Source organism: Puntigrus tetrazona, chromosome 18, assembly GCF_018831695.1.
Source record: "Puntigrus tetrazona isolate hp1 chromosome 18, ASM1883169v1, whole genome shotgun sequence".
Lineage (NCBI taxonomy): Eukaryota > Metazoa > Chordata > Actinopteri > Cypriniformes > Cyprinidae > Puntigrus > Puntigrus tetrazona.
This window is the reverse complement of record NC_056716.1, coordinates 3,088,638-3,104,473: the sequence shown is the minus strand read 5'-3', so window position 1 is coordinate 3,104,473 and position 15,836 is coordinate 3,088,638. Positions and strand designations below refer to the sequence as shown.

Sequence of the window (15,836 nt, the reverse complement as noted above, 5' to 3'; positions counted from 1 at the left end):
ACCGTCCAGTAATTACCTCAAAGAATTTGTTATCTGCAGAATAATCCCCATGACGCTACCTTTGGAGGACCCTAACAGTGCAGAGACAGATATGGGAGCGATCGTTCTAGAGGCATGCCTGTCCGTCCGAGAGGAACCTGCCAAACGAAATGTACGGCACCTACAGAAATGCTTCTTTTAGCAGTTAAGTCACACATTTTTTTTTTTCTTGCATAATTTTCATTTGTCATCATTCATTTTTCAGAAGTGGCTACTGAGAAGAAAGGGAAGCTTTAATAAGGTATGTCATTTCATATAGCAGCCATATACATTTTGTTTAAGTGTTCCATCAGACGACAAGAATGAAAACGTTACCAGAACGAAATAGACAGAATACACACTACTTTATTACAAATATCACAGCTTTATAACACATCTGTCCACTGGAGGGCAGTAGATCCTCACCATCTTCCCCCACAGACACTTGGCCGATGTTATGCACAACATTTATGCAAGTCTCTCTCATTTACTTTCACTTAGTTCAAAATTCCAAAACTTCAACAGAGCGAGAAACTTTTGTTTTGCGGCTGCGACTGTCTGATGCACTGAACCAATCCGCGATTTCCAAAGAAAACGCATCAGTGTGATTTAAACAAAGCGCAAGTCTGTCTTGCATTTTGTGCAGGTCAGCTCTAAGATGAGGGTTTATTTACCTCACAGCGGTTGGCAAATAGCTTTTATTGTTCAAGGCCGTTCAAAGTTTGCAATTTAAGATTTCTCTGAAATCTCTGCCACATTCTACTGTAGAGCGGGGTGTGGAGAATTTGCTTTTAGCACACTGTATTTATGAGCAGCATTGAATTTGATATGTCACACCGAAGCTGTAAAGAACAAAAGTCCGTGTGTTATATAATTTATAGCCCATTTGACAATGCGTAATATTAATGAGAAAGAGTTTTACAAGTTTAGAAAGTTTTCTCTTGTTAGTTTGTAAACAAAGTCTCGTCTTAAAAAGGTGAACGTTTTATAGAAATAAATGTCACTCCAAAATTTAAATAAAATAAATTATTTAACGGATAAATAAAGAGACAGACAGACAAACAGAAAGAAGTAATTTTGTGTAAGCACAGTAAAGGCTATTTATTGATATAGATAAAAATGTAGTAATAAAAACATTTTATTTATTTATTTATTTTTTGCTTTATTCAAATTTTTATTTTAGTGGAAACATACAGAGGTTTTCAGTAGTTACAGACTCTGCATGTTTATATAGTGTTCCTTTGACTATTCTCACATTTTTTTATGCATATTTAAATTGTAAAATGCACTTTACATTTCAGTTGTAAATATGTTGTCAAATATGCTAAAATTGTTTACAATTCAAATTATGCATTTAATAAATTATTTCATGCATCCCACAATTTAAACATATATTTTAAAATGCGATTCAACATTACAGCAAATGAATTATGTCATGATTGTCACACAAAATGCCCCCAACATTACAGCAAATGAGTTGCGAGATTGACTCAAACGGACACCTGCTAGATTCATGATCAGGTATAGATCAGTATGTGTTTTGTTGCTGTTTCCACCACAGTGTGTCCTCCGCCGAAACAACTGAGATCTAGTTCTATTTGACACCTATCAGGAGAGGAAGAACATGTCTCTCAATTCTTACCTCTCCTCCTCTATCACACTTCCTTCTTCACAGCCGTGCCACACTGTCTTTGAGATGGAAACGGGCAGCAGTATTGGCGCATAGCATGTGGTTCTTCTTCCTGACAGCGTCTGGAGTGTGTGTGTGTATGTGAGTGTGTGCAGTCTTTGAGGCACTATGCCAGTGTAAGATGCTGAGGATATGTGCGATGGCTCATTCCCAGGCATGGTGAGCTATAACCCAGATGTTGGGATGTAATATCACAGCTGTGAACGGACAGCACTGAAGCTCTAGCCAAATGGGTACGGCTTTGGGCTTGTCCCCTTGTCCCCATGCTGCTTCACCATATGGAGGCAATCCCCCAGCTCTTTTAGCACCAGGAATAGCCTCTCTTTAGGGGCCATTTACTCTTAAGCGGAATTGTTTTATTGGCCACGCCGATCACAAATTTGTCCAAAATAAACACTTGGGAAGACTTGGCTTGGATGGATATTATATTTCTCTCTGCGCTCCCTCTATAACTACCCCCCTCATCCCTCTCTCTCACTTTAAAGAGGCTTGTTTATGGAGATGTGGCCATTACATTAAATGTTAATGCTGGTTTGTCTGCTGTGCCGTGTACGGGTGTGTGTGTGTGTGTGTGTGTGATTTCTAATGGAGCAAAGGCTCAGTCACACTCTCCGAGCAGCCAGGTGGGAAAACAGCTCTCTGGTCTGTGATTACTGGCAGAACAGACCAGCCTCTTCCTGATGCTGTGTTTTTTGAAAGTGCAGGGCTATCAACCCACAAGTCATCTCTGTACTGTGTACTTATCCATCTGCAGTCTTGTTGATGGACCTGTTTTTTTTTTTTTTTTTTTTTGAGTTGCCGGGATCACCTGCGCATTTCACCAAGCTGTTCTGAGCTTTTATTTTGCAATATATTTTATTTCAAATATGTTTAATATGTCACATTTATGCAGACATTTTATTTTTACAGTAATAGGAAAAATGTTTTTGTCCCTTTTTATTACCAAATTTTAACACTGACTTTTTTTTTTTAATAGAAATAATTATTTTATTCAGAAAGGACACATTAAATTGATCAAAAGTGACAGTAAAATAAAAGCTGTTCTTTTAACAATTTATCAAATAATTCTGAAAAAAGTCAACAACAAATAAACCGAGCAGCACAATTGTGTGTGTGTGTGTGTGTGTGTATATATATATATATATATATATATATATATATATATATATATTTTTTTCTGAGCATTTTAGAATGTTTGCAGGATCATGTTGCATGAAAGACTGGAGTAAGGGATAACTTCTGAAAATCCAGCTTTGCCATCGCAGGAATAAAATACATTTTAAAATATAGAAAAAAATTGACATTTTATTAATAATATTTTACACTTTTTACAATTTTTCTTGTTATTTTGGTCAAATATGAAGATTTCACAATTTTTAAAAATCTGTTTCTTTCATTGTGCATTCCAATTAATCTTGAACAAACTGCAAATAAACTCTTCATGTGTGCACAAGCGACCCATTTCAAAAACACTCACACTTACCGAATGCTCAACTTTATTAATTACTTTGAGGAGAACTGGCTCCCGACTGAGCCTGGTTCCTCCATCCTGTCTGGTTCCTCGCCGCTGTTGCCTCTGGCTTGCTTAGTTGGGGACACTTAATTCCCAGCGATATCATCAACTTGATTGCAAAGACGCTATTTAAACCGAATCAAGCTGGATCATGACATCACTGAATTTAATAATGAATAGCCTCAAACTGTTAAGTGAGTGTTTTAATCTTGTCATTTTAAATTATTGACACATTATTTACCTATTTAATACTGTAAAGTGCTTTGACACCATCTTTATTGTAAAAGCGCTATATAAAAAAGGTGACTTAACTTGACTTTTTTTTTTTTTTGTTCCGTAATAGCTGGAAACTATACACAGTATCTCTAAATCCATAACCGCTCTATTTCTGTAACATGATGGCGTCTGATGAAAAACATTCCTTTAAAGTACAAACATTTCATTTCTTAATTTAAAACCTGCTTCCAGGATTATCACAAGTCATTCTCGCAATTTCATCAAAACCTCATCTTCCTGAGCCAAGTATAATACGTTACCTTGGTAACATATTTAAATCTCCAGACTTTGTAGCAACAATGTTAAATACACAGAAAACTGAATATTTCAGTTTGCAAATTGTAACAGCCTGTTTAGAATCAACAAGCATTGGCCTAAACTAGTCCATAATCGTTCCAGGGACAGCCGATAAGCCCGGCGCAGGTTTTGCTTCTCACGAGTGGACAGAGGAGTCAGGTGTGGACTGGAATTTACACCGTCATCCTGGTGGAAGGCCAAAACATGCCCGACTGCGGTCAGGGAGACATCTACGTGCGCTTCAGAGTGGGTGACCAGAAGGTCAGGAGCAAGGTGAGATCCTCCTCCTCTCTCCCGTCATCCTTTCTCTTACTCTTGCTTTCTCTTTCTGCCTTGCTCATTACATCATCGCGCTTTCTTTGTTTCTAAACCTCTGTCCTCCGTTTCTCTCAATACCTCATTAAACCCTCCCCCTCTTCCTCCTCCCATACTTTCTTAGTAGTTCACATACCTCGCTTTAGATATTCCCGTCCACTTTACACACCTTCCTTCCTCCTCCTCCTCCTCCTCCCCCTCTTTCGGATCGCTTCTCCCAGGCTTCGCTGCTCTGGTGACAGAGGAGGCTACTCATTAGATCGGCCGTGTCTGGCAGGGCGTCTCTCCTGATGCGTCTTGTTCGGCTCATTTGCATACCCAGAATGCCTTGCTCATCTACCTCCCCCCCTCAATGGTTCCAACCAGCTAGTCTTGTATTCTCATGTCATCTTTTTTTATAGAGCCCCCTGGCTCTGTTTGGGCATGTTTGCTTGTTGAACAAAACTAGTTCTAATTGGATGCTGTCAGAGTTTATAATCCCAGCGAGAAGAGAGGATGTGTTCTCCAAAAGACGGCCGCCCCTCCTCCACCACATGTCTTATTGAAGGCTTACTGAATAAGGCTTAATACACCTGTCATGTTAGCTGTCTGTGTTTTGAGTGGCTTAAAATTGACACAACTTCCTCTGTCTTTTTTTTTCTCTCTCTCTCTTTCTTGCTTGTCTATCTTTCTGTCTCAGAATCTGTGTATTAAGGCAAACCCGCAGTGGAGAGAGTCCTTCGACTTTAACCAGTTCCAGGATGCACAGGAGAATCTGCTGGTGGAGGTTTGTTGCAAGAGGGGCAGGAAGTCAGAGGAGAGCTGGGGATTGTAAGTTTGCTGGAGCGACACTGAATACTGTTTTAAAAGTTTGAAAAGTTTGAGGAAAAAAAGAGCGGGGCAAGATGTGCCAGTTTTCTCTTCATGCGATAAAATGCTCAAATATACTGGATGTCTGCTGTTGAATACAATTTAAAGAATGTGCCTATAGCATAAATCCATAACAATATGATATCTCAAATATAAGCGATCCGGTAAACACAACAGTAGAAGTAAGCTATATGGTATCTTAAAGGTAAAGTTGAACCATTAGGGAATAGGCTATATTCACATTTAAAACAAACATAGTATACACAACCTTGTTAGTAAGATTTTTTAGCAGCTATTTACCCCACTGTTGAGTGTTACGTGATCTTTCAGAAATCATACTAATACGCTGATGTGATGCTCGCGATGCATTTATTATCATCACAGCAGAAAACAGTTGTGCCTCTTAATAGTTGAGTGTAAACTGAGATACCAGATAGAAGTTTAATTTGAAACATAAGTCTTTTGTTACATTCTAAGTGTTATGCCATTTCTGAGTAAAGCCGTGTTTCACATTATTCACAAATGACTTAATTTTGTTTATTTATTCATTTAAAATCATTATTAGTAACACACGTGTCTATCCACTGATGATATACTAATAGGTTCTTGTCTTCTCAGACTAGATATTGACCTGACCAGACTTCCTGTGAATCAGAGGCAGTTATATACTCACGAGCTGGACCTAAACAAGGGCCGACTGGTGTTTTTGGTCACACTGACCCCGTGTTCTGGTGCGTCCATCTCAGATATTCAGTCAGCTCCATTAGATAACCCTACAACCTATGAAGAGATGCAGGAGAAATATGTGAGTATTATATTGTTTTTTTTTTTGTTTTGTGTTTTTATTTTATTCTTTTCATTTATTTATTGTTAATAAATAACCAAGGCTCCATTTATTTTTTTTGTATCTGGTCCATGTAAATGATTTGTCATTTGTATAGCTTATAATCATAAACTTTAGACAATTTTATCATGAAGATCATTTAAAAGATCATTTGTTTTTACAGGCACTGATGAACTGTCTGCGAGACTTGAAGGATGTTGGCTATCTTCAAATCAAGTTAATAAAAGCTACAGATCTTCCATCAACAGATTTAAGTGGTACTTATCTATATTAAATAAAATGCCATAATGCATATAGGGGATATTGTACAGTCAGTTAGTTATTAAGTAAAGTAAAGCCTATTATAAAGATTTATTTAGTCATAATGATCGAAATCTCTTAACTTCATCAGGGAAAAGTGACCCTTTTTGTACCCTTGAGCTTGGTAATAGCAAACTGCAAACTCACACAATATCCAAAACCCTGAATCCTGAATGGAGAACAGCCCTTACATTGTAAGTTATGCTGATGTTGTAGATATTGTATTGTATCAATATGCATGCTCATGGTATTGACATTACGCTTATTTTGACACGTTCTTAGTCCCATTAAGGACATCCATGATGTTCTGGTCCTCACAGTCTATCATGATGATGGGGACAAAGCTCCAGACGTCTTGGGAAAAGTTGCCATTCCATTGTTGACTGTAAATACCACAAAAATATTTTTTCAATCATTGTATATTTTTAATCATTGTGCCGATATTCTCATACAGCGCCACTACTTTGCCTTTAGGTTTCTAATGGACAACAAATAACCACAACACTGAAGAATAATAATCTATCGAGGACAACCAAAGGAAGCATCACACTGGAGCTGAGTGTTCTCTACAATCCTGTAAGAGCATCATATCAAATATATACTATTATTTATTAGTAATATGGATGATAGCTTGTAAAAAAAAGACTATTGGAAAATGTTTTTCCAGATCAAAGCAGGTGTAAAAACCTTCAAGCCGAAGGAAACAAAGTTTGCCGAGGACAACCCGAAGTTTAACAAAAAGGTGAGCTTTATCGACGATTACAACATAATTTGCCACCATATTTTCTACTTTCTCTTAATATTAGGTTTGTTGTTGGCACCTTTAGAGACTCATTATGTTCGGTTTTTCCTCCAGCACCGCCTGAAGCTCTTTAGACACCAAAGATGACTTGACTTATTAATATTTATCACCAATGAACCTTCAGTTTAAAAGCCTCTTTACACCTGAGTGAATGTCATGTTGTGAGCATTACGTCCTCAGGCACATCTTGCTAACTACTGCTTTGTCCCCATTAGCTTTTAGCACGTAATATCTATCGAGTGAGGAAGATCAGCATGGCCATTCTCTATACGCTGCAGTATATTAAAAGCTGCTTCCACTGGGAGAACACGCGAAGGAGTATTACAGCCTTCCTGGTAAGACTTCATACCACTGTTTACAAGATTTCAACTCTGTGGCCCTTTTAGTAACCTCAGGTTAGAGAACGCATCTGTGTAATCCCTCTTTGAAGAAAACGTTCTGCTCCTTAATAGCAACTTTTCACAAGACGGAAAACAGACCGTGCTTATTTGGCCCTGCCCTGTCAGGGGTGCAGCTATAAAGTGTTGTGAATCAATGATTTTTTTTTTTTTTTTTTTTTTTAACAGTTTTTTAATAAATAACTGTTATTGAACACCCACCACAACTGAATCCACAAAGAAGATTTTTCTTTTTAGAATTTTCTAAAAAAAAAAAAAAAAAAAAATAGAAAGTGTGTTTTTACTGGAATTGTTGCGATGTGTTTGGAGCGGTTGCTTAGAGGGTTAACACCTATACTCCAGCCTCATTGAGTTTCTGTGGTTATGTGGGAGTTTTAGTATTAAATCTAAGCCAAGTCATGTCCAGATACTGTTAAAAATAAGTTCTTGTTTATTAAACAGTGCCAAAAAGAAGCACATGTGCTTCCGGTACATTGAGCTCTGGTGCTTATTTGAGAAATTCAGATTTGAATCTGGTTTGAGATTTTTTAGATTGATTCCATTTCAGTCATTTCATGCCAGTTGATCAACAACAAAAACGAGCCAATATTCTTCTTGTCATGCTGTGGTATTTGTGCAATTCAGATTTGAATAATTTTCCTCGAATAATAGGAGAAGCATCAGATTTCCTTTGATTCGTTTGTTATAATTACTACATTCATAAATTTGGGTGTAAGTTTCTGCATTTATTCAAATATACAGTAAAAACGAAACTTGTTCATCTTTCGCTAAGATGTTATAGCGAAAGATTAATTTTGGATAACCCTGTCTTCAGTATCACATGATCCTTCAGAAATCGTTCTAATATGTTGATTTGAAAACCGTCGTGGTGCTTAACATTTTTTTTTATACTATGATACATGTTTAACAGAAAAATCTTTGGTAAATACAATTTTTAAAAGAGCAGCATTTATTTGAAATATGTTTTAGTTGCATAAATTAAAAAAAAATTCATAGAAAAAAAAAAAAGAATTATATTAAATCTTACTGCTCACAAATTTCTGAATGGCTGTTTATGCCTCAAAACTAGTAGAACGCAGACTGAAGTTTAATGCGCGAGCCCGTCCAGTGTGTTCCAGCATGCAGTGCTGTTTTATTGTAGCCGAGTAGGAAGCATTTTAAGCCTTGCTATAACACACAAGCAGTTATTTTTAGAGGCTTTCTCGAAGCCGTAGTGTAATCTGCAGTCTCCTGTGCCGCCGCCGCTCGCTACTGGAATGAGCAGTGCCCCCTGAAGGAGAGTCACTGGAGGTGTGTGCGCCCATCCACCTGAGGAGACGGGGTGTCAAGCTGGGAAGAGGCGTGGAACGTCCTGTAGCCGGCCCTATCGTTGTCTGCACACGTGGGGTTGAGAGCAGAAAGAATATCATCCCGTCTCCACTAGCATGTGGCCTGTTTCTGCACCATTGCGTTCGGAGCTGTGCAGGTGAGGCCGAGGTATGGAGATGACAGGAAAAATGAAAATAGGGCATCCGTGTAATCGTCCAGGCTTTAGAAACAACAGGCCGGAGGGGTGAATCTCAACTGTGCTGTTTTTTTACGGCTTTAAAGACCGATTTCATGCTTTTTTTGTACTTTCTCGTGATGTTTAATTACCATACATGTTGCACGGTGTCTATAAAACAGCGTGTAACCCTCAAGGGTTAACGAACACATATCTGTCTTTCTCTCGCTCTATGGGTGTATGTATATCTGTAGGCTGCGGTAATAAGGTAACGGAGTCAGACATTGACAGATGCTTGCCTCTAAGAAGAGCATAATTAGAGGAGACCGTGCTTTCCTCTATGTTTTCTCATCCAATCCATGTCATCGTATTCATGTCAGCCGTTTAATTTATAATGTCGGCCTGTATACTTGGAATGTAGTACATAAAGCAGCCAGTGAAGAGAGGATACTATTTACTTTTACAAACATATATTTAAAATACATTACAATGCATTATTCATGGCGGCAGTGGAGTCTCTGTCCTTTAGCTTTTACACTTTACGCAACTTATAATGCATTTGCGGTGCTGCGGTTTCTTTGTCCAGGTCTGTAGGTTGCACAGGCAGCGCCTGTTCCCGGAACACACTCCCACCCCAGTGCTGGAAATCCCAGAGGTCACCACCCCGACCTGCACACAGCACAGCGCATATACATGCTCCCTCTTGCAAAACACAGCTTTCATCTGAGGAGAGTGGGAAATATGTGTGTGGGTGCATGTTTTAGTTAGAATATCGTCTGCTTTGTGCATGAGTATATATGCACAAAACTTTTTCATATTGCATACTAGTTTATTCTTTGTTATGGAAAGAAACTTTGATTGGCCCTCGGGAGGAGGAAAGCATAGAATGAGAGTTGAGTTTAACCTGAGTACACCTGTAAAGCCCCCAGATTTGGCCTCAAAAGGCGTTTTAAGTCTTTGTACAGAATAATCAAAATCACGTCTGATTTTCGAAAAAATACTCCTACATTTACTACATTCACAAGCAAAATTGGATATATATATATATATATATATATATATATATATATATATATATATATATATATAATTGCATGATTCTTATATAAAATGATAATAAATAACACACAATGAGATTGTGATTAAGATTAATATATCATGGTTTAAGTAATCAAATGTATTTAGTTTTTTTTTTAATAAATATTTTAGTGCCCTTACTGTAATGCTAGTAAATTAGACAAGTTTCAAGAAACTAAACTAAAACGTAATCCTAACCCAAATCTTACAATGATGTTGTAAATTTTATTCGGAACTTAATTAAACAGTAAAAAAGACAGCTTGAAAGAGTATATATTATACAGTACACTCACATATGTAAACAAAAAAATTATTGTCGATGCAATTTATTGCAATTAATCATTTGATAGCATTTATTTATGTAGTTGATTTTCAGCAAAGTGAGATTTATATTTAAAGCAAGGGGAAAAAAGTGGAGTGGTTTGCCTGTTTCTTATTGCATAAATCCCGCTGTAAATGTTCCTTTGAATTTTTCATGCATGTCCACCCAAGGCACCGTTTCTAAACACTACCAGTCTCATTAGAAGCATCTTCATATGCATTTGAGGAAAAGATCTTGATATCTCTCAAAAGCATGCAGCCGTGCTCTCGTAACCAGACAGACCGCTTACATACTTACATATTTTTATTGCTTGTTTATGCAACGGTAATGAGTCTAGAAACAGTACTTACAAAGTCCGACAACTACAGTGAGTTTGCGAAGGAGGTCCATGACAGATAAAATCTTTATAAAATACCACTTTTCAGATGTAGCTTGCACTTAGACTTAGAGAAAGATGAATGTGGCATACATCAGTGGAGACTGCAGAGGGGTCACGGAGAGTTCTCTGCTGCACGTCTCGCTTTGGCCTGTAGATGGAGCTACAGCACTGTGGAAACATGCGCTCTCGGGGCCATGATAAGAACAGGTATTAGTCGAGGCCGGTGACAACTCTGATGCTAAGCATTAAGCAAAGTAATTTCTTACAACGCATTACACAGAGCAAATAGACTCCAAAAAGTTTCCACCACAGGCTAAATGAGCATTACCCAGCCAGGCATTAACCGGCCAAATTCACTGCTTCTGAACTCTCTAGTTCCAAGCATTTTCAATAAAGATGAAAGGGATCGAAGGGTGAGGAAAAAAAGAGATTATTTACACTTGAAAGCTGATTTGGAGCTTTGCTGTCATTAGAGTGTTTTAAGTATTTAAGTAGAATTAATATTCTAACATATGAGCTTGTTTCGTCTGTCAGTAGTGTGGACTAGAAAGGAAAACCTGGACGTGCGTTTGTGTGTGTGGAAGTGTGTGTGTGTATGAGATTTTTTATTTTTTTTTCCCTTTTTGACACTGCCAGGTAGCAAGCGGTTTCGACATCATTTGACAGGCTGTGAAATGCTGATTGCTTCACATCACAGACTGTAAAGATGGCATCTGATGAATGTTTGATGCCGTGCAGCTGTAAACACAGTTGGCAGCTGTGACGGAGCGCTCTCTCTCTCTCTCTCTCTCTTCCTGTTTCTGTCTAACAGAACGGCCAGCTCCACATGATAGCAGGACGGGGTCTGCACAGGTTCCTGGGTCCTGAGGGAATGCTATAAAGTGGCGGGCACGGTCTAAGCTATTAACTAGCTTACTGGGATAGCCAGGATTAGACTGATTATCAGCGTTTGCACGACCTGATTCGTTATTCCAGTTAACTCGTGTAATGTCCTCAGGAAAACACAATGATCTGCTGATATTGAGGGGTTTTCCTGGATTGCACCTCGTGCTAGGGCTGTCAATTTAATGTTAATTTAGTACATTTAATTACATTAAAATAAAATATGCACTTAAAAATGAATACTTTAATTGTAATTCCCCAACAAGGAATTTTATCCAATTTGAGCAAGGTTTTTATGAGATCAGTCATCGCAGTCCCAGTGGGTCTTAAGACAAGTTGAACTGTTTTAACTTGATATTTAAAAACATGGTGCGGGACGCTAAAAACCAGCAAAATGTAATGACTATGTATCTGTAAGTGTGTGCGCGTAGGCAAGTTACGAAGTAGTGCAGATGGAACGCAATCACACGTCCTGTGTGAACTACTGTAAGTCAGCTTCGCTCTGGACTGGAGACCAGTGATCAGCTTATGTTAAATAATACGGAAATAACAAAAGCAATATATTGTCTTCTAGTTAAATCTATAATTATTTACTTTGGTAAATGGTTTAATGATTTATTGTCCATCTTTAGTATGATATAAACTCAAATGGGGTGATCAGGATGTGATCGGCTGCATATGTGTTCTTTAAATGCTATATGATAGAGAAAATAAAAAAAAAATAGTGTAGTGTAGTAATTTAATAATAATAATAATAAAGTTGTTTTTTTTTGTTTTTTTTACAGTGTTACATAAAATACAGATACTTCTGTGATGGGTCATGGGTGAGACAATAAACAATACATTGAATAGAAAATATGAAAATTGCATTTAAATGCCTTCAAGTAATAGGTTTGGTCGAAGATGAATAAATGACAAAATTGTCAATGTTAGGTGACCTAAGATATTTTGAGGAATAATAGTACAAAAACATTTAGTTTACCACTAAGTTTCACTTAGTTATGGTTAAAATATACCAATATTTAATATACAAATATTTGATATATTTCTCGGAATCCTTCTTCTTATTATTGTTTCACGGTAACATAGTATGTTAAGTAAAAAATGACAGGCTTTTCTTTTTTTCCTAAATGACCAGAATTTGGGTCTTTAAGTGCCAAATATTTAAACGTGCAATTCATTCGATTTTTTTTTTATAAATATTCAATTCACTTAAAAGTTTTAATCGATTCGACAGTCCTAGTCTTTGCGTTAGCTCTTTCTCTGTCTGGGATTTCTTTGTCCCTCACCTTTGTTTCACTTCACTCTGAAAGTTTCCCTGGACAGCAGCTACACTGAAGCGGATGTGCGCATACATGTGTGTGTGTGTGTGTGTGTGTGTGTGAGTCCCGCTGTGTGCCTCGTGGGCTTTAAGAAACTGTCAGGGAGTTTGCGCTGCGAGTATGACAGGAGGGCGAACCCTTGATAGTGATATATGTGCACGGGCTCTTCCTGAAACTCTGGAGGAAGGGATTAATAATTAAAGAGCTGGATTTGAGCGGCCGCTAACGCTGCGGTGATGGCTGGAGATTTGACAGTGTCAGTGTTGTTATTGAGATGTGTATGCTCCGTGTCATCGTCCCGCTCCTGGGGTTCAACGCCGAGCCTGCCTTGACCCCCGCGCGCATCCCTCTTCTCCTTCACGCTGACAGTCGCGCCGCTGACAGCTCCTCCCTTCGTCTGTCCGCTCAGTGCTTATTCGCTCTACTTACGAGCGGAGTGCTCGATTTAAATGTGCGCTTTGCATGTTTACATATTCATTGTTTGCTTTGCATAATTGGTGTATATTTTTAATATTCTTCTTCCATCTGCGCATAAACACGCTTTCGCATAAACAGCTTGCACGCCGCACTATTACAAGCATGCTCCGTCTTTAACCCTGATGCACACGTCTGTGTGCGTTTGCGTGTCGTAATGACCAGCACTAACACGCTCGCCACCTCCACGGTCGCAGAGGACGACTCTCCCCAGGCGCTCCGTGGCCGCAGCCTGTGACGTATGTGCGCTGGAGCTTCTGTGAGCCGAGCTGACACTCGGGGTGCCGGCCGCCCCAGGGGAGAAGGCTCGCATGGCAGATCTGTCACCCGTGAGGTCGCTGAATGTTAACGCTCCCAACATGGATTAAACACTGGTGGCCGGTGCGGCGGGGTGGGGTCGGCATGCCAGCCGCTGACAGGCACCACAGGGCTCTGTACGCTGGCCTCCACACCGCCGCTGACAGAGAGACTTTATCTCTTCCTCTCTCACTCTCTTTCCCTCTGGGCGCGCAGTCCACTCCAGCGCTCCGCTGATAAGGACATGAGCCGCGGTCCAGCCGGCTGTTGCTGTGAATCACAAACACGTATCATACACTCACAGCCTGCAGTGCGGTTGTAGGATCACGTTCCAGCAGAAATGATATGCTACAGCTACAATTAATCTATTTCAGTGTGTTCATGATTGGGAATTATTAGATTTACGAGGAAGTATAAATAGACTGTTATTATCTTCACTTCAGAATTATTTGTACGTACTGTTAATATTTTGCGGGTACAGCCAGATGAGACCGTTTTGAAATCATTTTATTAAAACATTCTTCATTATATTTTAAGACACTTTTACATACATTTATATTCATACAGATTAAATGGTTTAATTACATTAATTAGCCACCGATTTCTTTTTGAACGCACCTATTTTTTTAAACAAAAGCACTCTGAATAACATTAGATATTATTTAATATAGGTCTAAATATCTTATTATAACACGATCGCTTTTACACCGTTTATTAGTGATGGGAAGACTCGAGGTTAGCGAAATTATTTTAAAGATAAAAACATTTATTGATTAAAGCTGTCCAAATGAAATGCATATTAGCATTGCAATAATTTATTTTTGATACATTTACGGTACAAAATTTCATCGGAACAGGATCTTTACTCATCCTAATGATTTTTGGCATAAAAGAAAAATAATAATTTATTTTGATTGAAAATTGTGACCCATACAATGTTTTTAGTTATTGCTAATTAAGATTTTGTGGTCCAGAGTCACACGTTAATAAAGTAATATAAAGTATAACTGTCACACCATTTATACAGTTATACACGTTTCAATCTTTTCCAATGCGTCTTCAGCTTTCTTCTTTGTCTTCTTTATGCGTGGCTTTAAAAGCCACTGGAGCCTTTGATTCACTGTAAATGTTGTCATTTTTCTGTATTTTAATCAAGACACCGATGTAGGTTACTTGCTTCGCCCTCCATTTCACCTTGGAAAAAAGCCAGAGAAAAGAGAGGAAAGTGTGGCGATGCTGCAAGGATCCTCTGTTCACATTAAAGTTGCCCGGTTTCATCGGCTCTCTTGAACACACACATACGCATTAAGCCTGCAGCCAATAGTCAGCCTTGTTAGATTTGCACAGATACGTTCATGTAATCTGGCATCCGTCCACAGCCCTTCGTCTGACCCTCATAAGGCAGGCTGGCACTGCTGCGGTTGTTTGCGTCTCGCTGCTGCGGAAGATAAATGCATGAGAGGGACACAAGAGAGACTCAAACTTCCCCTCATGGTTTAGTTAGTGCTCACTTGCTCTGAGAGGACACACACACATAATAGATTTTCCCCTGTCAAACTGCGCAAATGTTAATACTTCGAGAAGCATAACAACGTTAACCATGTAAAGTGCTTCTTAAAAATTTGTTCAGCAATCATTGAAGAGGTTGGTTAATATCTTATTCATTTGCTCAAATCTAAATTGTTACAAAGTCAAACCCGCTGAGACTTGCCTAGTGATTTGGTTTGGCTTTGCCGTGGCTCAAAACAGTTTTGCATTTTTCATAAGCATCTTAGAGCGGTCCAATATGTTCAGTGTTATCTTGCTAATTCTCCCCACGTTGCCGGTCAGTTCTTAAGTATTTATGGACTCCTGACTGCTTCAGATTCAAACACCAACTTTACAGGACATGATCCCTGCTCGGTTTGTCTTGCTGTGTCTGTTGACTGAATAAATGTACATTGCTCCTATGAAAAAGCTTTTAGCTAAACTAATCTCCCTTCATAAATTCTGCGTTATTTTAGCCAATCAGTGTTTTGTTCTTTTGTGTACATGAAATACTGTAGTTATACAGTGGGTTCCAAAAGCCTGGGATTCAATATATATGTATAGTTTGGGGTCAGTCAAAAACTGATTTTATTGAGCAAAAGTGACAGTGAAGACAATGCAAATCAAATCCATTACCTGATTTACCTGATATTACCTCAACTATATGTTCAACATTGATGATAAACCAAAATTCTAAAATTCAGCTTTACACATTAATTTGCTAAATATTTTAAAATAGATTAATACAATGTTGAAAAAAAGTTAGCGTAA

At 38.4% G+C, this 15,836-nt stretch overlaps 1 protein-coding gene across 1 annotated transcript in view; it reads left to right on the top strand.

The window, feature by feature from the left end:
- Positions 1-15,836, top strand: part of mctp2a (multiple C2 domains, transmembrane 2a) — a 48,850-nt gene that overhangs the window by 9,730 nt on the left and 23,284 nt on the right. The window contains exons 7-17 of the mRNA XM_043216811.1: positions 40-151; positions 245-280; positions 3,897-4,067; positions 4,789-4,919; positions 5,577-5,763; positions 5,966-6,059; positions 6,194-6,296; positions 6,385-6,487; positions 6,577-6,678; positions 6,770-6,844; positions 7,120-7,239. Coding sequence (XP_043072746.1) covers positions 40-151; positions 245-280; positions 3,897-4,067; positions 4,789-4,919; positions 5,577-5,763; positions 5,966-6,059; positions 6,194-6,296; positions 6,385-6,487; positions 6,577-6,678; positions 6,770-6,844; positions 7,120-7,239 — 1,234 coding nt within the window. The remainder of the gene's footprint in view (positions 1-39; positions 152-244; positions 281-3,896; positions 4,068-4,788; positions 4,920-5,576; positions 5,764-5,965; positions 6,060-6,193; positions 6,297-6,384; positions 6,488-6,576; positions 6,679-6,769; positions 6,845-7,119; positions 7,240-15,836) is intronic.